This window comes from Physella acuta, unplaced genomic scaffold (assembly GCF_028476545.2).
Source record: "Physella acuta isolate Inbredline_101_S28 unplaced genomic scaffold, ASM2847654v3 ptg000718l, whole genome shotgun sequence".
Taxonomy (NCBI): domain Eukaryota; kingdom Metazoa; phylum Mollusca; class Gastropoda; family Physidae; genus Physella; species Physella acuta.
This window is the reverse complement of record NW_026732236.1, coordinates 1,054-26,893: the sequence shown is the minus strand read 5'-3', so window position 1 is coordinate 26,893 and position 25,840 is coordinate 1,054. Positions and strand designations below refer to the sequence as shown.

The 25,840-nt window shown below is 35.9% G+C and overlaps 1 protein-coding gene and 1 long non-coding RNA gene across 8 annotated transcripts in view; one reads left to right on the top strand and one right to left on the bottom strand.

Moving 5' to 3' along the window:
* The window catches only part of LOC131949904 (cis-aconitate decarboxylase-like), a 31,940-nt gene extending 21,770 nt beyond the window's left edge, over window positions 1-10,170 (bottom strand). The window contains exons 1-9 of one of the 2 annotated variants that reach the window (XM_059311869.1): window positions 9,682-10,170; window positions 7,781-7,925; window positions 6,070-6,351; window positions 5,731-5,959; window positions 5,412-5,588; window positions 5,150-5,271; window positions 4,530-4,710; window positions 3,401-3,635; window positions 2,053-3,137 (exon numbers count right to left, since the gene is read on the bottom strand). In XM_059311869.1, the coding sequence (XP_059167852.1) occupies window positions 2,934-3,137; window positions 3,401-3,635; window positions 4,530-4,710; window positions 5,150-5,271; window positions 5,412-5,588; window positions 5,731-5,959; window positions 6,070-6,351; window positions 7,781-7,925; window positions 9,682-9,765 (1,659 nt within the window). In that variant the 5' untranslated portion in view covers window positions 9,766-10,170 and the 3' untranslated portion in view covers window positions 2,053-2,933. Of the gene's footprint in view, window positions 1-2,052; window positions 3,138-3,400; window positions 3,636-4,529; window positions 4,711-5,149; window positions 5,272-5,411; window positions 5,589-5,730; window positions 5,960-6,069; window positions 6,352-7,780; window positions 7,926-9,681 lie in introns of those variants that run through there. The other variant, XM_059311871.1, reaches the window with a different exon arrangement.
* Window positions 10,171-14,275: 4,105 nt separating this feature from the next.
* On the top strand, window positions 14,276-17,887 carry LOC131949907 (uncharacterized). Of its 6 annotated transcripts, none has more exons than XR_009388252.1 (5): window positions 14,276-14,358; window positions 16,646-16,763; window positions 16,933-17,075; window positions 17,374-17,438; window positions 17,756-17,887. It is a non-coding gene; the product is annotated as an uncharacterized LOC131949907 (long non-coding RNA). The 6 variants fall into 6 exon arrangements; XR_009388248.1 differs by lacking the exon at window positions 14,276-14,358 and adding an exon at window positions 14,370-14,537; XR_009388251.1 differs by lacking the exon at window positions 14,276-14,358 and adding an exon at window positions 14,370-14,546.
* The last annotated feature ends 7,953 nt before the right edge of the window (window positions 17,888-25,840 follow it).

Sequence of the window (25,840 nt, the reverse complement as noted above, 5' to 3'; positions counted from 1 at the left end):
CAGAAGGCTGGGGGGTTATCGGGGGTGGGGGTTAAGGTTGGTGGGAAGGGGTAGGGGAATAAGAAAGAAAGGAACGAGCTGGGTTATTGGGGTGGAGGTGGATGTGGGTGGGGGGTTGTGGGTGGGGGGGGGGGGTTGTGGGTAGGGGGGATTGTGGTTGTTTGGGGGTTAGAAAGGAAGATATGAGCTGAGTTATTGGGGATGGGAGGGTGGGGTTAAGAAAGGAATATACTAGCTGAGTTATTGGGGGTGGGAGGTTGGGGGTTAATAAAGGAATATACTAGCTGAGTTATCGGGGTTTAGAGGGGATGGTGGACTAAGAATGATATTTGTTAAGTCCAAATGCTAATGGGTATATTTGGTTTTGTTATGTGATACTGAGGCCTGTGGCAGGCTTTGGTGACTGGATTTATTTATAACTAATTGGATATTTGGCTGTCGTAGGTGTATGGCTGTAAGAGTGTATAGTATAATGGTTGTCAGAGATAAAGGACTGTCGTATGGCTATTATAGATGTTTGACTATCGTAGCTATATGGCTTTTATAGATTTATGGCTTTTATAGATGTATGGCTTTTATAGATGGTTATCATAATAGTATGGCTGTTATAAATGTATAGCTTTTATAGATGTATGGCAATCATAGATGTACGGTTGTAGGAGCAGATAGATATAATGCTGTAGAGCAATGTAGATATATGAAGCTGTAAAGATAGGCAGATTTATCGCTGTTGTATAGCTGTGTTGCTATGTAGATGCATGGCTAGATTGTCATAAAAAATAGCTTATGTATTAAATCTACGTCTAGCTGGATAAATAGCGTTATTAATGTCGCGTTAGAATTATTCCGTTCCTTGTATTAAGATTTTTAGCGATCGTGTTCAGTGTAATAAGGTCAGTAGTATTGTATTGTGTCAAATGGTATCGTATGGTATGGTATCGTATCGTATAGTATTGTATTATGTCGTTTCGTATGATACGGTACGGTGTGGTGTGTAGTGGTATCGTATCGTATCGTATCGTATCGTATCGTATCGTATCGTATCGTATCGTATCGTATCGTATCGTATCGTATCGTATCGTATCGTACCGTACCGTACCGTATCGTACCGTATCGTATCGTATCGTATCGTATCGTATCGTATCGTATCGTATCGTATCGTATCGTATCGTATCGTATCGTATCGTATCGTATCTTATCGTATCTTATCGTATCTTATCTTATCTTATCTTATCTTATCTTATCTTATCTTATCTTATCTTATCTTATCTTATCGTATCGTATTGTATCGTATTGTATCGCCATAGGGATCTAAGACCAATGATCACAGGACAAATTATATCCAAATAATATCCCAGATATAATATCCCAGGCAAAATATCCAAGACAAAATATAACGGGACAAATGATCTCTCGAACAAAATATATCTGGAAAAAATATATCAGGAAAAATTATATAATGGAAAAAAAAACATGTCTGATAAAATATCAAAGACATAATACCTGATTGTAGATTATGCTCTTGAGATATTTTGCCTGTGATAATTTGTCTGAATTCATTATATAAAAAAAAACGAAAAAAAAGCATAGTATATATTTTAGTTTTTAGAATCCAAACTATGTCACATAACCATTTTTGCTTTCATTGCAAAAAAAATCACAGCTCAGCCTTTTTTTAAAGCAATTATTTTCATAAAAATCTGTATTAATATAATCAAATGCTGAAACTTAATTAAACAATTAGGAGTAAATTCATACTTAACAGTTGTGTATTAATTCTTGTATGTAATTAATGCATGCAGGTTATAAAGACTGGTTTATAAAATAATTGCAATGGGAGGATTTCTATCTTATTCTTTATTCTTAATTGTAAAAGCCGAGAGAATTTCCTCCATCATATTATATATATATATATATATATATATATATATATATATATATATATATATATATATATATATATATATATATATATATATATATATCCCATCCTTTATAAATAGCTGTATTAAATGCTTACAACCAAACAAGAAGAGACAACTAAAAGCCAAGTTATTTTTAAAAATAATAATTGTTTATTTATAACGTATCAAGAAATATTGAAATATATGTCACAATTTCACAAATAAACAATCATGTAATTACACAAATAGTACAATAATGCTTTAATCACACTGAGACTCGTCAAATGAAATCAATTCATATAAATTAATTCATTTTAATCGAGTACACAATTAATCTTTGGGTTAATAAATTTTAGATTTGGTTTTATTCACATAAAAATACATTTTTATATCAGCAATCACGCACATATTATTACAACTGAAAAAGATTATAAAAATAGAAAATGTGTTTGGTCACACGCAAAATTTAAAACAAAATGATTTGTTGATAATGGGGACAAATTAATACAAAATGTGAATCTGAGCATCGCATGAACTAATAGGAGATACATCACAATGGTATGCTACCACACTTATGTATCTCCCCACAAACTCACTCCTCGCTGATGTATCTATCTATCACACAATTATCATAAAAAATGCTTTTAAAATAAAATAATGTACAGGCTACTCCATGAAAAGTTTCTTGAGATCAGAACAAATTGTTTCAAACAAAAGCTTATGTGTTTAACAGAACCTACTTATATAATGAAGTATATGTCTGTAATTTAGCGCAAGTTGTAGTTATAGACTACATTACATAATGAAATATATATCTGTAGTCTTATGCCACATTTAAAGCAAGCACCGAGCACGCAATTTAACGACAGAAAACGAAATTAAAAAATAAACCAAATGTGAGTATAAAGCGAAAATCTTATGTACACAAATTTGTGATAAAACATGTATATTATTTAATGTACAACCCGTTCAAATCATATTTACACCCCGGCATCAACCCTATGTACAACCCGACAACCCGTGGAGGAATTAATAAGAGTAGAGCAGCTTGGCCAAGTCTGAAGCCTTCTCTGTTGGCGCCATGTGTCTGACCGTGCGGATGATCTGCTCCTTGTTGCCGTGCGTCATCGTGCTGGTGTTGGCGTTGAATTTGTTGATGACGTCAGCGTCGCTTAACGGGTTTCGCCAGTGGCCGTAAGGCGTGTCACAGCGACCTGTGATCTCAGACCCGTCCTGTGGTTTAGTAAAAAACAAACGTTATTTGTTAAGTTTTTTTTTTGTAGGTACCGTTTACTTCAAATATAAGATGTGTCAGCTTTAGTAGTCCGTGTTAGGTCTAAACACATTCATTTTAAAAGAAGGTCGTGTTTGCTTTAACTGAAGCGGTTCGGTGCAGAACACTAAACAAAGTGTTTTTTTTTTTACATAAAGAACGTGTTGAATTAAAAAGGGGAAGTAATCCACCACCTCTATTGCTGAAAGGGGAAGTAACTCACCAGGAGCTTGACCTGCACCTCGACATACATCTCGTTGAAAGATGGCTTGTTGTCCTCAGGACTCTCCACCTGCGTCTTCCTCAGCAGCTCCGCGAGCAGCTCACGTGACCTGTTGCTGTTGTGGTAGGACTGTGGGGTCACGTGACCGTCCAGCAGGGCCGTGCAGGCGTTAAATTGGAACGAGTGGCGGGCCTCGTGCATGGTGGAGGGGAGCGGGCGGTTGATGTATTTGGAGCTGTTAAATAGTAAACAAAAAAATGTTGCATTTCCAAAGGTAATTAGCAACTCTTTAATTCAATAATTTTGATGTATTTGGGGCTGTTAAATATTAAGTAAAATATGTTATTTTTCTAAAAGTAATCTAAAGATAACAATAATTTAATTTAATAATTATTCATTCTCTGAAAAAAATACTTGGAAAACCTTAGTGTGCATGGTAGGCAGCCTTCTGATATCAAACTTACCACATGGTTGTAATTAATATATCACGTAATTGGATACAAATCCCCCATAAGATATAAATCTAATTAGGGAGCCTTAAAGATGCTTAACTTATGCCGGGTAACATGTGATATAAATCTTCTTCGACGTGCAATTATGTAAATTTATATATGAATAAACAGAAGAGCCTTGCTAAATCTGACCGAAAAGCACTTCTAAGACAAATTAGCCCTCTAATGACTAATGAACCCTACTACAGAAGAGCCCAAGTAAAACGTACTGAAGGGCCCAACTAAAACTTACTGTAGAGTCCTACTAAAACGTACTTTGGAGCCCTGCTTAAACGTACTGAGAAACCTTACTAAAACTTTGGAGCCCTACTAAAAAAACTGAAGAGCCCTAAGACTTACAGTGGAGCCCTACTAAACCTACGCAAGGAGCCCTATTAAAACTTATTGAAGGGCCCTACTAAAACTTATTGAGAGTCCTACTAAAACCTACTTAAGGAGCCCTACTAAACCTAACTGAGAACCCTACTAAAACCTACATAAGGATCCCTACTAAGACTTACTGTGGAGCCCTACTGAACCTACGTAAGGAGGAACCCTACTAAAACTTACTGAAGAGCCCTACTAAAACTTATTGAGAGTCCTATTAAAACTTCTTAAGGAGCCCTACTTTTACTTACTGTGGAGCCCTGATGAGAACACTCTTGATGTTCTGAGCACTGAACGACTCGAGCTGATCCGTGATGTTGGCGCGGACGGCCAAGGCGGCATCAATTGTCCAGTGCATGCCGAGGTGGGCGGGGAATCTCTTGAGCGCGATGTCTTGTGTGTGGAGCAGGAACTCGGGGTTGCCGTAGTTCTCTGTCAAACACAGACATTAGAGTTATTTATAGAACACAGACATTAGGGTTATTTATAGAACACGGACATAAGAGTTATTTATAGAACACATACATTACAGTTATTTATAGAACACAGAGTTATTTATAAAACACAGACATTAGAGTTATTTATAGAATACAGACATTAGAGTTATTTATAGAACACAGACATTAGAGTTATTTATAGAACAAGGACACTAGAGTTATTCGTAGAACACAGACATTAGAGTTATTTATAGAACATAAACATAAGAGTTATTTATAGAACACAGACATTAGAGTTAGAGAATAACTGATACTGTTGTGTTCAGAGAAAACAAGAACGACACAAGTTGCACAATTGCTAGATGCACACAATCACAGACGTGTTTATGTTGCACGCAGTATTTGTTTTGTGATAAGTATAAGTAAAGTGTTACCTGCGAGTAAATTCTCCGGATCAAAGTCGTCGTAGAAAGCCCCAAACCCTGAGGGCATGTCTAGGATGTTGCTGTTGCCTTCAATACCTTGGTCAGCCAGAAGTGCCGCTTCCAGACCAAACCTAAAACATACGAAATAAATATAAGCATCCACTTTTTTATACAAATCATTTCTCAATGTTCGTTTCATCATTATCCATAACTGAGATAACCAGTTTTCTACCTAACTAACGATACTCTATTTTTAAACAACGAATTTTACCTGGCAGCTTTCCCAGCATGCAACGGTTTTGTTGTTGTTCCGGCATTGGCCATCGGGGCACCAGCAAACGACGCCGCGATGCCCAGGGCGTTTCTGCTTTTCTCAGGACCGAACCCAAGAAGGTTTGAACAGGCGGCGGCGCTACCCATGACGCCAACAACGGCAGGGGGGTGGAACCTGCAGACAACGAAGATTAGAATATAAAATAGAAATATAGGCTACCTACTTGTATAGGAGAAGCGGATGAACTTATATGTAATACGATGTGAAGTTAGTTTTAGAGTTGTTGAACTGTGTTAAAAATACTTTGCTGCTATACCTGCATGGAATACTTTTCGCCGAGGACGATGACCTCAGCAGAAGACCTTGAACTTGGATCCCTACGTTGTAGGCGACTAGGACCTGTTCTAAAGACGGACGCATGTCACCCGTCATGGACTCGGCCAATGCGATGATGGCGGGGAGGGTGGGTCCACTTGGGTGGGTGGCAGGATGCCAGGTGTCGTCAAAGTCCATGGAGTGTATGCTGACGCCATTGACGTAGGCAGCTGGTGGAGAGAAGTAAAAGTCACTTAATTTTACAGAAAACTCCAAAAAAAAATTAAGAAAACTAATTAAAAGATAATTAATTAAAAATATAATGTTACACGAAACGTACCTGTAGCAGGTGACGCCCTCGTGTTCTTTGACCCCCACAGCACCGACCCCGACAGACTGTTCCTCCCTGACGTCACCACCGAGTGCTCCAGCCCCACGCACGTCTTGGCGATCGTCTGGGCGATGTCCGTCTGGAATCCCAGGATCCCGACCCCCAGCGTGTCCAGCAGCATCCTCTTGCTGCGGTGGATGGTTTTCTCGGACAGCTGCTTCAGGCTGGTGTTGGCCACTAGGTCGGACATCCATGACGTCACAGAGGTCGCGGGCAGGTTCATTGGCAGAGCTGTTAAAAAAAAACAGAAGAAAAATTATGTGATTGTCAAGCTCAAGTTTAACTTTACTTTCAGTATTAAGTTCATATAATGTTCAAGCTTTATGTTCAAGTTGTTGTTGGTGCTCGAGTTAATTATTAGTTCAAGTATTATGTTCATATGAATGAGGTTTTCAAGTATTATGTTCATATGAATGAGGTTTTCAAGTTGAAGTAGTTCGAGTAGTTGTTGGTGCTCCTATCAATCAAAGTTGAAACACGGAAGTTCGTACTAGGTAGCATTGTTTTTATAAAGAAATATTGAATATGTATTAAGGGGGAAGTATCGCCCAGACTAAGGGAGAGAAACTCAAACAAAGGAAAAAACAAGAACTTTTAGACATACATATGTTAAATTTGTTTTACAGTGGTCGTAATAATAGAAGTGTAATACAGCATAAAAATTGCTGAATATAAGTGTAGCAAATATTTTGTAAAAATTAGCTTACTAGTACTTTCATATATTTTTAAATTTATTGTAAACAATTTTATTAAACCGTACTTAATTCTTATCTCACAGACAATTAATAACGCGCATTTCTATTTTCAAAGTCAATATAATCCTACCTGCTTGAGCCTTAATTATTTTAATAAGAAAAAAAATAAAAATATTAATATGTGTCTAATCTAATTGTACTCAACATAAAATTCTGGTTGCCAATAAAATGTGTATAATTTATGTTACTGTAATCCCTAATATTTTCAGCTCTATTTAATATCCCAAAACACAATCAGCTCACCACGCCGATGGAAAAAAAAATTCCTTGAATCATCATTTAATTACACATTTGCATTTTCAGGTTTAAAAAAATAATTAATTAGACGCTGTGTATTTGATCTATGTATAAGTAAACCATCTTAAATGAATGAAAGTAGGCTACATTTAAGAAAGTAGTATTTATATTGTAACTCTGTATCAGTCCTCACAAGCCGATGATGAAAACTGTAATACTAAAGCGAACATGCTAGGCAAACTGACGCTGTCAATTACATGTCTGAGGCGGGAATAAATGATTTTCTCTAATGAACTCAGATAACTTAAGACTTTGGGGAATGTAAGCATTGGCAAAAGTAACACTAAATGTCTACTAGGCCAAGTGTAGTTGAGCTTATCAAGTGCCTGACTAATACAAAACCTATAAAGGAATCTAGATCGTTCTTATTGGTTTATTTTACTAACCATAAACTTATTTTATATATAACAGCACATATTTGTAAAAAAAATTGTAAAAAATGAAAACTAATCTGTTTTATATATTACATCACAGCGCATATTTGTAAACTAAATTCTATTTTCTTTTATTAAAATTAGAACACATAATTTTTAAAATAATTTTTACATTTTCTAAAAATAAAATACGTATTAGTAAGAACAGTTGGTTTAATTTAACATTGAACTCACGTGCAGAGGCCGTGTGAGCGAATCTTCTCTCCGAAGCGCTCAGGGGTCTGTCCTCAGTACTGGATGAGTAGTCCTTCCTCCCGGCCTGGGAGAAGTCCTCGTACCCCACCAGGGTCGTCCTCTCCTCCTTGTGGCTCTGGGATCTCTGTGAGAGGTAAGAGGAGACATTGACGCCGCTGTTCAGCACCGTGATCCTTACCTCGCCGAAGCACTGACCCAACTTGGGGCAGAAGTTGGCCATCGAACTGTCCGGTGGGCCAACTTGAGTGTAAAGTTTTGAGTCGTGGGCCAACTCTGGTCTAACTCTTGGCGTCGTGGGCCAACTCAAGTGTAGCGTTTTAAGTCGTGGGCCAACTCTAAACTAACTCTTTGAGTCGTGGGCCAGCTCTAGACTAACTCTTTGCGTCGTGGGCCAACTCAAGTGTAAAGTTTTAAGTCGTGGGCCAACTCTGGTCTAACTCTTCGAGTCGTGGACCAACTTTGGTCTAATGCGTTGCGGCGTAAAAATTTTCAAGTGTGAGAAAAATTTCTGTTCCGGTTTTAACGGGTTTTATTTTCCATCTACAATATAATATTTTTTTTCTAAATAGTAAAACAATTTTAAAAAATGTAAAATCTAAATTTTTTGTCGTATTGTATCAATGAAATCGTTCCTTTATTAAAATAATGATATTTTTTTTTTACTTAATTGTTAAGGGGAAACTTTGAATTGTACCCGGCGAACTCGGCTGTGTAAGGTCTACCATCACAATGAATGAGAAAGAAGAAGAAACGAATCATTGGACATGATTTTGTTGAGCGAAAACAATGGCTCGTGACAAGGGAGGTAAGCACGAGATTCACAGCGCTGGGTCAAAGGGAGAGAAGACAGTACTGTTAAAGCGAAACAAGTACGTATTCGTGCGAGTGTTCGTTTGTCCGACTGGCCGCTTCTGTTGAACTGTGTTTACATGTGAATGGCCTGATCACGTGATGTGGTTCAAGTTGTTTGACTTTGTGTTTCAGGCTTTTTTTTTACAACCTAAACAACTACCATTCTTCCCCCCCCCCCCCCCCCCCCCAACCCCACCCTTACCGTAAAAAAATAACAACACTTAGTAAGTTATGTAACAAACTCTAAGAAACTATCTCAATAAGATGATACATTATTTAAAACATTAGTGTGGAGAAATACTTTTTTTTTAATGCATTTTTAGTTGTCGAAATAGTTAATGAATGATAAACCATGGATCGGTCCACCAATAAATACATTTGAAGTTTAAAAAAAAAAATTAAAAAAAAAAGATTATTAAGTACACTTATTTATCTCCCCTGTTTAACATTTGTTAACATTGGGGGGGGGGGGGGGATGGGCCTGTGCCAACTGTTGTTGTACTTATCAACCGTTGCTAAGCAAATTGTTTCACATGGCGACACATGGCAACATAGCCTTCAAGTAAAAGAATTCACGATATGGGTTGTCAGACACGTCCCTCTACACTTTAAAATCCCCTCTTTTAAAAGTATCGCCCCAAGGGAGAATTAAACACACAGACAACATAAGTAAAAGCTAGCCAAGTTGTATTAGACACTAATACATTAGCGAGCGTCTAGAATTTTACACAGAAAACAAGTTAAAGCTAGCCATGGTGTATTCGGTACTTACTTTAGCGAACTCGGGGAATTCGACAGAAAAGGAAGTTAAAACTAGCCATGGTGTATTCGGTACTTACTTTAGCGAGCGTCTGGAATTAAACTCAGAAAAAGGAAGTTAAAACTAGCCATGTTATATTCGATACTTACATTAGCGAGCGTTTGGAGATTTTACACAGAAAAAAAACCCGCTAGAACTAGACATATTGTATTTTTTTACACACAAAAAAAACCCCTCTAAAACTAGCCATGTTATATTTGATACTCACATTAGTGACTGTCTGGAATTGTCTGATTGCAGAGCCGGCTGACTGACGGGAGCCTAAGGTGTTGAGTTTCACTAGCTTGGACATGGTGATCTCCCTTACCAATGGCTGCTGTCTAAGTTCTCTTCCACAGGCTGTGTGTCTAGAGTTATCGTTACTTGTGTCTTGGGTACTGTTGACAAGATGCTGTCTAAGTTATCTTTGACAGGCTGTTGTCTAAGTTATACTTCACGGCCTGGTGTCTTGGATAGTGTCAAAGTATTCTTTAACGAGGTGTTTTCTTAAATGTTTGATTTAAGCTTTGGTTTATTTTTTTTTTTAATTCTTCAGGCTTTGAAGATTAAAAGCAATTCACGTCGAATCTAATAAAAAAACTTCTGAGTAGATTAAAGTCTTACGGCGCTTGAAAAGTTCCAGTTAAAATATAGTTTTAAGTTGTAACTTAGATAAGTTTTCTGCTCTAGAGATGTTGATTCAACTTGCTTAAGCTGCTCGATTGGCTTTACATTAGCTTAGCCGCCCAATTTATACTTCATTTCAATTGCGGGGTCGGTCAAAACAATCCGCCATCTATAAATAGCCTCAACTAGACTTCAGGGTTTTTCCAAAAAATAGTTAAGCCCGATTTTCCCATTTCGTTCTATGGCTAAAGGCTATAGCTACTCTCTCTCTAAAAACCGGATGTCCCCTCTCCCCCTATAGGGTGACCCCATCCTCTAGATTTTAACAGCTTAAAACATAGCGTCAATACTGTTTACCTTTTTTGTGTAGGAGGCGGATGTGCGCATGCGTCGTGGGTCACACCAAGCGAGGCAAAGACCGACCTAGTGGTAGACATGAACTAGGTCACAGTTGAATTCACTCTCTACTTTTTTTTTAAACAACATGATTGAAATTTTTTTATGTTGTTAAAAAAAAAAATTCTAACCAGGTCTAAAATCTTTGTGCGATCACAACAGTCACTTAACTAACCATTAGCACTAAAAGTTAACAGTTTTGTTAACTTTTCTACCGCTGGGGAAAAAAATGTTAACTACAGTGAGTGAGAGAGATTTAGCAAGGAAAAAAAAAATGAAATGTCAACAATCGTTAAGCTTTCGAAAAAATAAATTAAAAATCGTAGGTCCTTGTTTTTTTAGCGCTAAAGTGCTGATGCGAAGATGAAAAAAAAAAACTGCATGAAAATAAGTAAAGATTGTTAGTAATCATGAATAATAAGTAAAAAAAAAAATAGTATACAATAAATTTAGCATTTAAAAGAAATCAATTAATGAAATAATTGCTTTTCATTAGAAAAAAATCGCTATCAATATTAAAGTGCACTTGTCATTTTTCAATTAGGAAGATTGAAAACTTTATAAACAAGCATGAAATGTTCTCTGCCCCCCCCCCCCCCCCCCCCAGTTAACGAGTCTCATCAGCCCGGGGATGTTAGGGAATCGAGCTCAAGGCCTTCTTCGCGATAGGACTCGTGTGCTTTAAGTTCAACCACCTTGTTAACATCTCCCTCCTCTTTACCATGAGACACCGGGTCCTTTTAGGGTGTGGCACTTTAAGTTTTTCAGAACTTTTTCTCCTTAGGGGGTGGGGGGGGGGGGAGTTCTGGGGGAGGGGAAGTTCTGGGGGGGGAACTACTAAAAGTATATATTTTTAATTATAAAATGCTATTTCGTTTCGGAGGGTGGGGGATGGGGGATGGGGGACAGGGGTGGTAGACGAAGAGATGCCTGAAAGGAACACTCTGAACCAGAGGCGTAGAGAGGGGGGGGGGGTGCGGAACGCACCGGGTGACACCATTTAGGGGGGTGACACCAAGGCAAAAATAGCAAAATATATAGAGAAAAATTTGAGGGGGTGCAAATCGAAAGTTTGAGAGGGGGGTGCAAATTGAAAGTTTGAGGGGGGGGGGGGGGGGGTAAGGGTGCAAATCGAAAATTGAAAGTTTGTCCCCGGGAAGGGTCGCTACGCCTCTGGGGGGGGGGGACACCATTAAGTGCCGCACCGGGTGACACCCGACCTCGCTACGCCACTGCTCTGGACACTATGCTGACCTTCAACACCGCCACGTTCCCTCTCGGCTATCGTACTACCCACCACTAACCTAATTAGAAGAATATTACATATTGAGATATAATCACGTGATTATGACACTAGGGGTGTGTGAGTACTACGCAAACATAGGTCTTCAGCATGCAAATATCGATCTACAGTTCAAATCCTGATCGATTTTATCACAACCCTGGGTCATGACAACCTGATACAAAAATTGTCACAAGTCGATCGCGATCAAACAGATCGAAGGTCATGATCTGAGTCCAATAGATCGATAGTAGTGTTCGAACCTTTGGTAAGACAGTATAATAAGGTTGCACCTGGACTTGTGTGTGATCAGTGTTACTCACTGATCGAACACACAGGCCGACATGACATCATCTGTGGATTTACCTGTCGTTTTTATACAATAGCTAAGCGGCTTAGTTACAATAAGATGATGGCGCTCCCCCCCCCCCCTCTCTCTCTCTCTCCTATCCACCACACCGTTCAATAAAGTTTGTGTTCAATATTGAATAGGGAGAGACTTGATAACCTTATGATCTACAAATAAAAAATGACCTATTTCGTAAAAGTAGGTGACCCTTGAGGATTTTCATTTGAGTTGACATGAAGTATTAACATTAATTAACCTAATTAAATACAACAAAAATATAAATATAACATAATCGTTGTAAGGTTTAGCTCGTTCTTCTTCTTCTGCATTCTTACTTTTAGTGCTGGAAGAGATTTCAAACAACACAAGAATATCAACTTATTATGCGCCATATAGGCCGTTGACTGCGATTTCAGCCTGTTTTTCTTTTTTTTTAGCATTTGTCAAACCAAGAACAAACTACAAGGCAGCAGTTGTTTGATTATTGAGTTGTCTCTCCTAGAAGAGTGGCTGTCCCCGGCTAAAGGGCTTCATCTGTCAGAGGGCTCGAACTCGAGACTTTTCGGTTTAGCAACTAAATTTTCTGAGGGGTTGGGGAGGGGGCGGTACTGGGGGTGGGGGAGGGGTGTTACTGGTCAAAGTATATATTTTCTATATAAATTCTATTTCGTTCGGGGTTATGGGGTAGTAGACGTGCCCCCCCCCCCCACACCCCCCAGGAAAGGTGCCTGAAACACTGACCGTGATGCACATATGACAAACACATACAAACACGTTGACATATGGCACAAACATTGCTGACATATGACAAACATTTTGACACATAGCACAAACCTTGCTGACATATGACAAACATTTTGACACATAGCACAAACCTTGCTGACATATGACAAACACGATGACACACGGCACAATCCTTGCTGACATATGACACAAATCACGCGCATGGGAACACACCTGTGTACATACACGCTGTCGCATACGGCACACCGTCGCTCGATTGTTAACGTTATCAAATTTTCAGGGAAAATCTGGAGGGTTGGTCTAAAAATAGTAACATCAGCATCGCCATTGCTTTAACAGTGAGATCTTAAACCTAAACTCAATAGGGCTTGTAAGTAGGTCACCAGCTTCTCGTTTTCGTACTTGCCAGCTAAAACTTTGAAACCAAATGTAATTTTTTTTATTAAGTCGGTAAAAAAATAAATAAATAGAAATGTAGCTTCCGCTATTGTTATTTAAAACCGTAAACAATGATTATGATATACATCAATATACTGCACGATGAGGGCTTGCTTAAAGAACAATATAGCCTACGTTGATTTGTTATTTTTGTTTTTAAAGAAGTGTAAAGTTTGTTATTATTTATGAGAATCTTTAACAAGTTGTACTAAATGCAGTTAAAATATTAATAATAATATTAGTAGTAAAAATATATAATTGTTGTATTTTGAGGACTCTTAGTATTTTAAAATCTTGAAGCGAGGTATAGAAACGAAAACAAAAAAGCCGCCATGTTTTTGTTATCAAATCAAGTTCACAAAAATTAATTTAGTTCAAAAACATCTCTCCCTGGCTAACGAGATTTCGAATTGTAAGCGAGAGAGGCCGAGACTTACAAGCCCTATTGAGATGTGATGATTGTCTAAATACCCAATAGTGATATGATGATTGACAAAAGAATAGATTTGATAGTGATTGTTTGTAGATATAACTTAAGCGATTAAATAATAAATAAGTATTTGAAGACCTAATTTTAAAAAGAAATTCACCCTAAGACGTGTAATTTACAGCGTCAGTTTGCTTTGCCATGTTCGCTTTAGTATCACAGTTTTCATCTCCATCTTTTAGGACTGATACAGATTTACAATAGTAATACTTAATCATAACATGTAGCCTACTTTCTTTCACTTAAGATGGTTTACTTTTACATAGATCTAATACAAAGCGTACATTGAAGAGTAGAGAAAATAACTGTATTTTTTTGTTTTTTTTAAATTTATTTTAAAAAAAAAAAATAAAAAATAAAAAAATAAAAATAAAATAAAAAAATAACTGTATTTGTTTAACATACTGGATTCACTGAAGATAAATCAACCACCCTATGCGGATCATCTCAACGACAGAATCGTTGAGCCTCTCTCCGACTGTGTCGCTGAGAATAAAATCCTTTGGTGGTTTCTCAGTCAACACTGTCGTTGAAAATAAAACAATAATTAAACATGCTCTCCACAATTAGGAAAGCATAAACTGTAGGTGTTTTGAAGCTAATATTCCAGCCATTTTGTTTTGACGAGAGCTAGTCCAGATCTAGACTAGATCTACTTGATCAACGATTTACACTGATGTAAAACCTACGTAAATCTACAAGATCTAGATTTACATTTAGATCTAGAAATCTACATTATTGACTAGAGAGAAAAAGTTAAAAGTATGCCTAGTGCGTCGAAAGTAAATGATAGAATCTAGATCTAGATCTAGTATTGTCTAGTAATTTTTTAGTAGCACTAGTCTAGATTCTAGATAGAAAGATAATTAATTATTTCCGTGGCATAGCTGTCCTTTAGGATCTATTCAATTTTAAATCTCTTCTATTTCAAATTGTTTGTAGATCTATATCTACAAGCTTAGGCTTAGGTCTAAAAATATACTAAAGCTACGCATTATTTCTAAACTTAATGCCATTAATGGCTAAAATTCACTGAGCATTGTTGCACTTAAGACTTAAACGTAAGGCCTAAATACTAAATAAAATTATTACGTTAGCTTAATTTTCGTGACAGCTTTTCTCTTCTTTTTTGCCATGCTTAATTTAAGTCACTTTCATGTGCTGGTAGCTTAAAATAAAACTTGTTTAGGAAGTTTATTTCTTTCTCCCTTTCATAATGCTGCAAATATGAGTAAGACGCTTATTATTATAATTAAATAGCTGCGATAAATAATCATTTGCATCTTTTTGGGGGTATTTCTTTTCCATGAACTGTGAAATATGGTATCTCAAATTTTGCGCGTAACTCGAAGCGAAATATTACTCGCTCAACTGCTCGTATTTAAAAAATCTGGTATGTCGAGGCACTAGAATGTTGAGGTACCACAGGATCTACTATGTATTGAAAGAAAACATAAATTAATTATAGAATAATAGGCCAATATAGTAATAAAGTATAGCTTTAGATTTTATTCAGCCTACTAATAAATAATTAAATAGGCCTAAAGTAGTACTAGATATTAGATAAATCACTAGTATTGTGTAGGGTTATTTTTATTAAAAAAAAACAGATCACATCTTATACATTAAGGCGGGCTCAATAAAATAAAAATAATTTATTTAGGACCTCGGCCTATGTTTTGGAGATCTAAAATTCTAAATGAAAAATAAATTATTAATTAGACCAACAATAGGCATAGAATAAGTATGCTAAATCTATTTTAGTATTTAAATTTAAGGCTCCGCCATCTATTAAAATTTTTATAAATGTCATAAAATGGCCTACTTAATTATAATTACTAATAGGCCTAAGTTTAAACTAGACCTAGCCTATTTTATTAGTAGAAAAAGTATTAGCCATTAGAGTTAAGATGGTATAGCCTTATGTAAATTAATGTAATCAGTGTTAGATATTATGATATCGATCAAGCATTTATTATATAATATCGGAAAGGGGCCTAGCACTCTCTTATTCATTAGTCTATTAGGTCTTACAAGTAGTTTAGCCTATTTATATATTATATAGGCTGTTTATTAAATTAGGCCAAAGGCTTATTAGGAAAAGGCTTAATAGGCTTTAGTTTTTAATTAGGCAACAAGGCAGAGGCTTAATGTTGCTTATAGATTTAATTTGAAATTATTATGATATACCCTACTCTGCGGCTATCACTATAGACTACTATAGAGTATATTATAGCCTAGGCCTATCTAAATAAAATAATTCAACTCACTTAGCTTACCATAATTTTTAAAAATGTTTAGTTAAGTATTCAGCTCTCTATGTCAGCTAAGGCCCATAATTGTAATTATCCTACTGTTAGATCTATTAATTATTTAATAATTAGATACATTAAGTCCTATACATTGGTCGTAGAGTAATACTATTGGGCTAGTAATTATATACAATATCTATACACCACAAGCCTACTTATCATTAATTTGGGAGTCTTTGCATTGACCTTAGTTTTCAGATGTAGCAGCCTAATTTTTTATCAGATTATACCATAAAATCAAAAGTAGACTTGTAGATCTTTTTAAAACAAGGCATGAAATATTAATTTAAATAATATAAACAAATAGCCTAAATAACAACTACACAAAGTTAAAGTCATAATAACTTTTTATAAAGGTATCTTGAATTTCAACTGGAGGTAGTTTTGATAAATATTAGTATTCTGAACATTAAAATAGGTAGACTTAACATAAATTTGTTCTGAAAACATATTTAGAAATTGGTTTTAAAAAATGAGGTTAGGATTGGGGTGATAACTAGTTGAGGATTAGATATGAAATTCATTGTGTTTATCCATGTTGTAATTTCTCTTTTACAGGTTCACCCAAAAAAAAGGGAAGATCTGATTTTTACCAGTAATAAGACTACAGCATACTAAATGACACAAGATGTTCTTTCTCTATTACCTCTTACATTTGACATAAAAGCAGGAAAAGGTAGGACAATTATTAATAAGCTGCTTTAAATTTTATAATTTGTTTTTTTTATAACTTAATTGTACCATTTTTATTTCCAATGATGATAAATATAGTTTAGTGTCATTTATATTTTAAAATATTTATATTATACTAGATATAATTTTCTTTCTATAATATTACTATCCAGGTTTAACAGTCTATGCCTACAACATAGATCTCCAGGACTAAAAGTGCAAAAAATTGCAATCAGTATATCACAAGTGTTATAACACAAGCATCTAATCTGCTTCAGTGGCCAGAACTGGGTGAATCCTCTCAAACATTAATCAGGTAAGTTATCACAAGTTTACTTAGGTTTATTTTGCACATGTTGATTGAGATAGATTTTTATTTGTATAAATATTGTATTTAAAAAATATTTTACCTAGTAAAACCAAGTCAGTGGTGATGATTGATACAATATGTATTTTTTTAAATATTTGTTTTGCAAAATATGCTGATTTGCAGGATATATATATATATATATATATATATATATATATATATATATATATATATAACATTATCATTTAGTGGTTTGTCTTACAAATTTGAATTATTTACTTAATCTGTCTTAACTGCCCAACAGGAACTAGGCATACCTAATGAGCATCAAGCTGATACAGTAGATGTACAGAAGAATTTTTACACAAGGTAAATATTGATAAATTTTAAGTTTTCTTTTTTTTAAGGATACATGTAGTGTGTTGGGAGAAAGGAATTAAATTATTGAAATTAGGCCTAATAGTTTATTTCTCTAGCTTATGTTTCACTTAAAATAACTTAAATTTTTCCCCCTTTATCACTAAAGCAAAATTTTATAGATATCTATGCCATGATTCATCTCATTCAATCACTTTTTTCTTGTTTTGTTTTGATGTATTAAACTAATTTAAACTAAAGATTTTTTTTTTGTGCTAATTTTATTATTTCAGATGGATGATTAAGAAAATCATTTTGTTTTGTTTCAGGAAGTGAAAAGTGATGTAAAAGGCAACTAATACTTCCATCTTCCATAGTTAAACAAGAATCTGCAAATGATGATAATTGCAATAATCTTGATATATTAATGTTTGGCTTTATAATTATATGCAATTGTCAGGTTTCATAAATAAATTATTTCTCAAAATTTGATGTATTTGGTTTTTTACTTTGTACATAAGATGCAAGTGATTGAAAGCTGAAAAGGGTTGTGTGTATTTATAGTATTCCCAGCACAAGTTGACATTAAAACAGCTGAAGCCCTTTAAAAAAAAAAAAAAATAATCTAGGAATGCTGTTTCTATTAGCTGAGCACATATTTGGAAAAGAACTTAATTGTTTACCAGAGAATACTGTGACCCAGTTTGTACTCCAGGCAAAAAGTGCCTATGGTTAATATTAAGTTAAAGAAAAGTATCAAACAAACAGGATAATATTAATAAGCAAGACCTCCACACTAGAGAAGTATGGAATGAGTGTTGCATGGAATTCAAATCAACTTTGATGTTGCTAATTGCTACACTGGCCATAATTGGCCTACATCGACTTTTGCTGAGGTAGGCAACTGTTTTGTTTAACTTTAGATATCGACTAAATAAAGAAGAAAACTGACACGCCAATCAAGAACTTGTAAATTTCGTGGTTGCTAAACCGAGAAGTCCTGAATTCAATCTCCCGTGTAGATGAGGCTCTATAGTTGGGGATAGCAACCCATCTTGGGGATACATCACTTGTTCTTGGATTGACAAAGGATAAGAAAAGAAATCCAGAAAGAAAAGCAGCTGAACGAAGAAGAAAAAGGCTGGATATATTAGGTACCAACTGTACAATTTTAACAGACACACAGTTCAAACTACACATGCACTTCAATGACAAAGTTCAGTGAAGCCATAATGTTGAGTTTGACTGAATGAAGAACAACGATATTATTATCTCAAGCAAAGTTAAGGTTTATTGTCTTAAAGACATTATCGTGGATTGATTTAGACTAAGACTTCCAAGAAGTTGGTAAAAGCTCTATCCTCCCTGTAAAATAAGCCGGCAACGATGGTTCTTCTTATTTCTCTTGTCTTTGATGTTGCTTTCAAGAACTTGCATGAGCTTAGATTACCTACATAAGGCTACAAAGTTTGGAATCTTGGCTTTCTTATAGTGGACCTGGCTACAGGACATTACCCCCCCTCTCGTATTTACCCTCCCGGAGCAATTACCCTTGTCAATAACCCCCTTGGAGAATCCCACCCCCACCCCTCGGCCTCAAGTTATGATCCTAACTCAAACTCTATACCTATGTATTTCCTTAATGCTAACCGATAAAAAATGACCAAACCCTAAGCATTCACCTCAGCCTAAAACTTAACACATAACCAAAACCAACTTTGGGCTTAGGTTTCAGCCTAACCTTGACCATAACACTAACCCTAATCCTAGCCCTAATCCTAACCCTGACCATAACACTAACTCTAATTCTGAATCTAACCCTAACCTTAGCCATAACGCTAACCCTAATTCTAACCCTAACTCTAACCCTAACCCAAACCGTAACCATAACCCTAACCTTAGCCCGAACGCTAGCCCTAGCCCAAACTCTAACGCTAACCCTAACCCTAACCATAACCCTAACCCCAGCTGTACCTTAAGAGCTGTGTCCGTGTGTGTGTAGGGGTGAGGGGTGAGGATGTCCTCCTTGGCGGGGGGTAAATGACAGGGGGTAATTGCTCCGGGAGGGGGGGGGGGAACTATTAAACTGTAAGTTCTACTATTTAGTACATTTGGTTAACACAATGTAGTCACACATGTAAAACAAAATAAGCAATGTTTTATTATTTCTATCCTTAAAAAAATGCAAAATAAATGCTACGCCATTAACTCAACCCCCTTTCCCCTCGTTACATATCGTCACATAAAGCCACCGCCCAAAATGATGGTGACGTCAATTTACAATCATAAAGTGATCACCCATTAACGACGACTCACTCTTCAGACGATTTTGCACCCAACCCCCCCCCCCCCCCTTCTCTAATTGTAACACATTTTCACAAAAAAGCCAGATCTTCGCACCCCTCCACTCTCTTTAAAAACATCACATCTCAACACATAACCTCCTCCGCCATTCCACTGAAACTGCATTTTTTGTTTTTATAGATTCTTTTCTAAAATATGTACTGACCTCGATAAACATTGAAATAATCAATGAATTAATACCAAAAGCAATCTTTTAAAGCTAGAAATAACGGATGAAAGCAAAAATGTGTCCACACACTTTCTGATCACCCCTTCCCATAAATGAAAAAAAAAGTCTGAACCCCCTTCAATACTAAAGGAGAGTATGGACGTTGATGGAGGATCCCAACGTTAAAAATTAAAACAGCGCAAAATTTCAGGAATCCATGTTACATATTATTATTTTCCTTAGGTATAAATAAGGTATTTACAATGTGTTTTATATTTTACGAGCCGACCCGCGGCTTGTCATACGCCGCTATTTAGTTGTTTTATTTTCTACTTTTCAGTAATTCATAATTTGTGAATTCGACAGTAACAATGCTGCCACTGAAAATATTTGCTTTATAACACTATCAGTAGCTCGTTAAGGACGATAACACCCCTCCCCACCCTCCTTTCCCACAAACACTTACCCCCCCCCCACGAGAAAGCAGCCTCCTCTTAGTTACCTCCACTAAGTTTAAAATCGTTTCAAACTAAATTATCTGCCCCTAATAGCCGCCACTAAACCCGGCTCTACGATTGTAAACATTTAGCGTAAACCACAGCTCACCAGACCATGTGGGGATGGGGGTGGTAGGGATATGCCTAGAGAGGAAGAAAGGGAGCTGCTAGGCGCGCTTACAGCTTGGTGTTTTCTATGGTATCCATGAAGAGAATTTTATATATATATATATATATATATATATATATATATATATATATATATATATATATATATATATATATATATATATATATATATATATATATATATATATATATATATATATATACATATATATATATATATATATATATATATATATATATATATATATATATATATATATATATATATATATAAGAAATATATTAAACCAGCGTACCCGTCCCGCGCGTTGCTGCGGTCTCAGAAGACAGACTGACACAATATTTTAAGAGGATTCCATAAATACATTAGCAATCACGTATTTTTTTTACGCTTGACCTTGATTTCTAATTTAAATTTAAATGTAATCAAAGCCGGTGTTATATTGCTTTCATCATAGTCGTTGCGGCGCAAATTCTACCGCACACAGTAGCCCATTGTATCCATAATGTATCGCACTCTTTAAAATGAACGTAGGCGCAATAGTGTTTATGAGGGACCCACACAGGGGCGCTGGACCACACGCCAGTGGTGTTGTTTCACCCCTGTGCAGGATGCCCAATCGTATTCTGTTCCCGGGCGACTAACGACGACACTTTTTTTCATTTTGTCATTAAATACAGTAGACAAAAGTTTCCCTACTGTAGGGCGCTCTTTAAAACTCATAGTGTTCCTCTGGAAGCCAGGGGCGCACCGGGTCAAACGAATTGTCATCGAATGTCGTGTGCCACGGAGTCAATATTGTAGAGTGCTCTTTAACACAACCTTAGGATATCCCAGGGCGCCAAATCGCATCCTGCCGGGGCGCCGGCAGACGCGCCTGATTCCATATAGTCAACGATTATTGTTGCCCATCCTGTCTTTAGTGTATAAATTTAAAAACAAAACACGAACGTAGGCGTCATAGTGTTCACATGGTAGCATGGGGCGCTTCGGGTTACGTAATATCCGGGGCGCCGACGGGTGCGCCTACTGCTGCTTTTTTACCGCTGACAATGGTAAGGCCCCTTAGCCGCCATGCAGAACGCTCAAGTTTTAATATCGCCGCGCTGGAATTTTGGGCGCCAAGCCTTGTATTAACAAAAATCGCACCCTCCAGGGAAACGCCCATAATAAATTATAATTTTTGTTTTCGCAGAAACCTTCTCGTGAGTTTTTTCATTAACTCTCGAAAGTTTATCGGCACTCAGATGAACGATGTAAAACAGCTTCCGTTTTGTTTTTTACAAATTATGTAGAGAAAAATTGCACCCTCCAGGAGCGCCGCCCTTGTAAAATAAAAAATAAAATTCTTACTGTAACCTCCCCTAAAGTTTTATGGCGAGCGGATGAACGGGATTAAACCGCAATCTACTTTTACTTGTATATACCCTATATAGAGAAGAATCGAATCGCGCCCTTCTGGGGCACCGTCCATAGAGGACATAAACAAACCCAGAAACAAACAAGCAAAATTTCATATATATATATATATATATATATATATATATATATATATATATATATATATATATAATATATATATATATATTATATATATATATATATATATATATATATATATATATATATATATATATATATATATATATATATATATATATATATATATACACATAGAGAGAAATATACATAATTCTACATATGCATATATATATATATATATATATATATATATATATATATATATATATATATATATATATATATATATATATAGCTACATTTGGTGACTTCCCATTTTGCCCAATGGCGTCAATTTTTGCACATAATCCACCTATTAATTCATGTGAAAAAAGCATTGTTTTGATCGTAAATTATTAGATTTTGGTATCAGCCCCTTTCCGGTCGTCGCTTAGCAAATCTGTTATCCTAAAACTCAACAAGCATGTATTCATCTGTACATTTTGCAGTTTGTGTCATTTCCCCTCACCCTCCCCCCCCCTCCCCCCCCCCCCCCCCCACCCTTGGGTGATAGTTTTTAAACGTGCACAGTTAATTGTATATTTTTATCTGCAGTCAGTTATTAGTTGAGTTAACCCTCATTAGTCATTTATTGAACTGGCAAAATGCATACTTCTTCTTTATATTTTGCAATTTTTCGCCATGGTGTCACCCCGAAATTTTGCCACCTTGCGCAGTCCGCAGCCAGAGTTTCTTCCAGGCATCTTACCGCCCCCCCCCCCCCCCCCGAACGAAATGAAATTTATATAATTTGTATAGAAAATATATACTTTTAACAGTGTCCGCCCCCCCCCCCCCCGAAGAAAGTCTACCGCCCCCCCCCCGAAAATTTCAAGTGCCCCCCCCCCCCCCCGGAGAAAAAAGTCTGGAAGAAACACTGTCCGCAGCCCCGCCCCCACCTTGTGACGCCTCTGTTTAGGGATACTACTTGAGTAAAGGGGGGGTATAGCCCCTTGGCACACCTTGTACCTACGCCACTACATATTCATGTTCTAAGATTATATAGCACATTCTATGCATAAATTCCATAAAGGTAGTTATTACGTATTCTGCAATTTTATGTTTGTAATAACATATTGTAAACACAATGATTCTTAAATTCGATTAAAAAATGGGCTTTTATATTATGTATTTTTTATTTTATTTTGCAATCATATCATGTATTACTTGCTGTAGAGCCTAGATTCTATAATAATATACTTATTTAATCTATATTCCGCAATCCTATATTTTATCGTTTAGTAATCTCTGCCCTAATGTTTTCTATACTGAATAATCAATATTCTGTTTCTAAATTCTGTATACATTAATCATACAATCTCTAAAGTAATCATAACTATGATCACAATTAAACTCAGCAATCCACTGTATTAATTTATATTGCTAAAATAATTTAATTTTCAATTTTAAAGACAGAAGATACATTTTTTTAATATTAATGATTATTAATAATTTATTAGCTCTGTAAAATGAATGGTTGTTTAATTTTTCTCATATTAAATATTTTAAGCGTTTAATTAATCGAAATGGTTTTATTCCGTTAGCTAGTTTTTACAGTCTATAACTATAATTAGAGTCTCAACGACAGAATCAAATGAGAAAAAATCTATAGGCTTTTTATATACCGACACTGTCGAATAGCAACTCAACGACACTGTCGTTGAGAATAGTGTAGGATCGGCTGAATCAACACTAAATACAATCAGTTAACTGGGAAGACTTTATGAGAAAATTTGATGGTGTTCATGGTTTTAGCTCTAAAGTTTCAGATAGAATAAAATAAACGCATGTGGATATTGTGAAATAATTGCTTCCTTTTCACATCCACACTAGCACTTTATCTTGGCATGTTATAAAATTGTGCATCGGAATGTAATATTTAGTACACATATACAAGTAGTTTGTTATTTTAAAACAAGTTTCTATCCTTTTATTATTATCTCCCTTGTCATTTTCAAGAAAATTAAGTTCTCGCCCTTTGTACCCGGATCCTGTTGTGTGATTATTAGGTGTAGTCGCGGTTTTATATCTTTCATTATATGTTTTTGATAAGTGGATAAGACATAATCACGTGCGTTTGGTTTCCGATCTAATTAAACACCCCTGTACTTGATTGCAGGGTGTGTGAAGTAATTAAAGAAAGAGCTATAAATTATATCACAAAAATAAAATGCCTAAATAAATAATATACTGTTATATGTGAATGTTTTTTTTTTAATTTATATTTTCAAGTATGGCGTGTATATGTAACGGGGTGGGGATGTTGAGGGGGTTAATTATATTACTGTGTAGGTTTAGAACATTTATGACTAAAATCTAATTAATTTTCCTGGAACAATAACTTAGGAATATAAAGCAACAGAGCTAGTAATAATCAGAATCCATACTGATCTACAATTCTTCATATCAAAACCTTATTTAGCTCACTTTCAGTTTTAAGCATACATAATAATATAAAATGTCAACCACCTTGTTTGTTAGTGTTAGATTTATGTTTATTAAATTAACGTCACATCAATCAACCAGCCTTGATCTTGCCACCACTCGATGTTGTAACTGTTTTTTCGGAAAGTTGGGGGATTTCCCTTCATCTAAATTTTCCCGGATCTCACTTTAAGTAGTGCTGAGGCTAATTAAAAAACACTGCACTGTCTGCATTTTTTTCTTAATTACTGCGTTCATTGTTACCACTGCCACTTCACTATAGTCGCAGTTCCGGCTGAATTTCCGAGTTAAAAAAAAAATGTCTTAATCTCTCACGTGACTGTGATGAAAAGGATTAGAGCAGATAAGTTTTAGGAAGTTTAATTTACAAACAAAATATTGAAATACTTCACAGTTTGTAAAGATGGAGTTGAAAATTTAGAGAACACATTGGTGTAGTGAATCACATTGGTGTTAGAATGGGCGCCGTTAAATAATAGTAACAGAAACTCATGTGAGGATTAGGGCTTGGTACTCATAGCTGCTCTGAAATAATTTAAAAAAAAACATGCCCTAAGGCATCGCAGAGAAGAAAAATGATGAATCAACAAAGGGGAAAAGGCTCGCTGATGTTCCAGAAAAAATGTTTGATATATCTGAGAACTTGTTTGATGTTCCAGGAAAAATGTTTGATGTATCTAGGAACCATTTTGAAGTTCCTTAGGGCACAAAACTGATATTCCATTTGGTCAATCTGATGTTGCAATGAATCAATCTGATCTAGCAGGGACAAAGCCTGATGTTCCAGAAAACAGCCTCAGGAGCCAACAGTCTGGTGTTTCAGGGAACTTGTTTGATGTTCCAGATAGAATTTCTTGTGTGTTTCATAGAGGTTGTTTGATTTTCCAGATAGAATTACTGGTGTTACAGGGAACTTGTTTGATGTTCCAGATAGAATTTCTGGTGTTTGAGGGAACTTGTTTGATGTTCCAGATAAAATTTCTTGTGTGTTTCATAGAGGTTGTTTGATTTTCCAGATAGAATTACTGGTGTTACAGGGAACTTGTTTGATGTTCCAGATAGAATTTCTGGTGTTTGAGGGAACTTGTTTGATGTTCCAGATAAAATTTCTGGTGTTTCATGGAACTAGTTTGATGTTCCAGTGTCCGATATTTCAGGCACCAGTCTTTTGATCCATATAAAAACGGGTTACCAGACATTGTTACATGTGGACTTTCTTACAGGGGCGGAGCCACTTAGTAATTCACTAGCGGGTAAGTGTATTGGATGATCAGTTTAGTGAAACTTAATTAAATGATGCGATATTAAG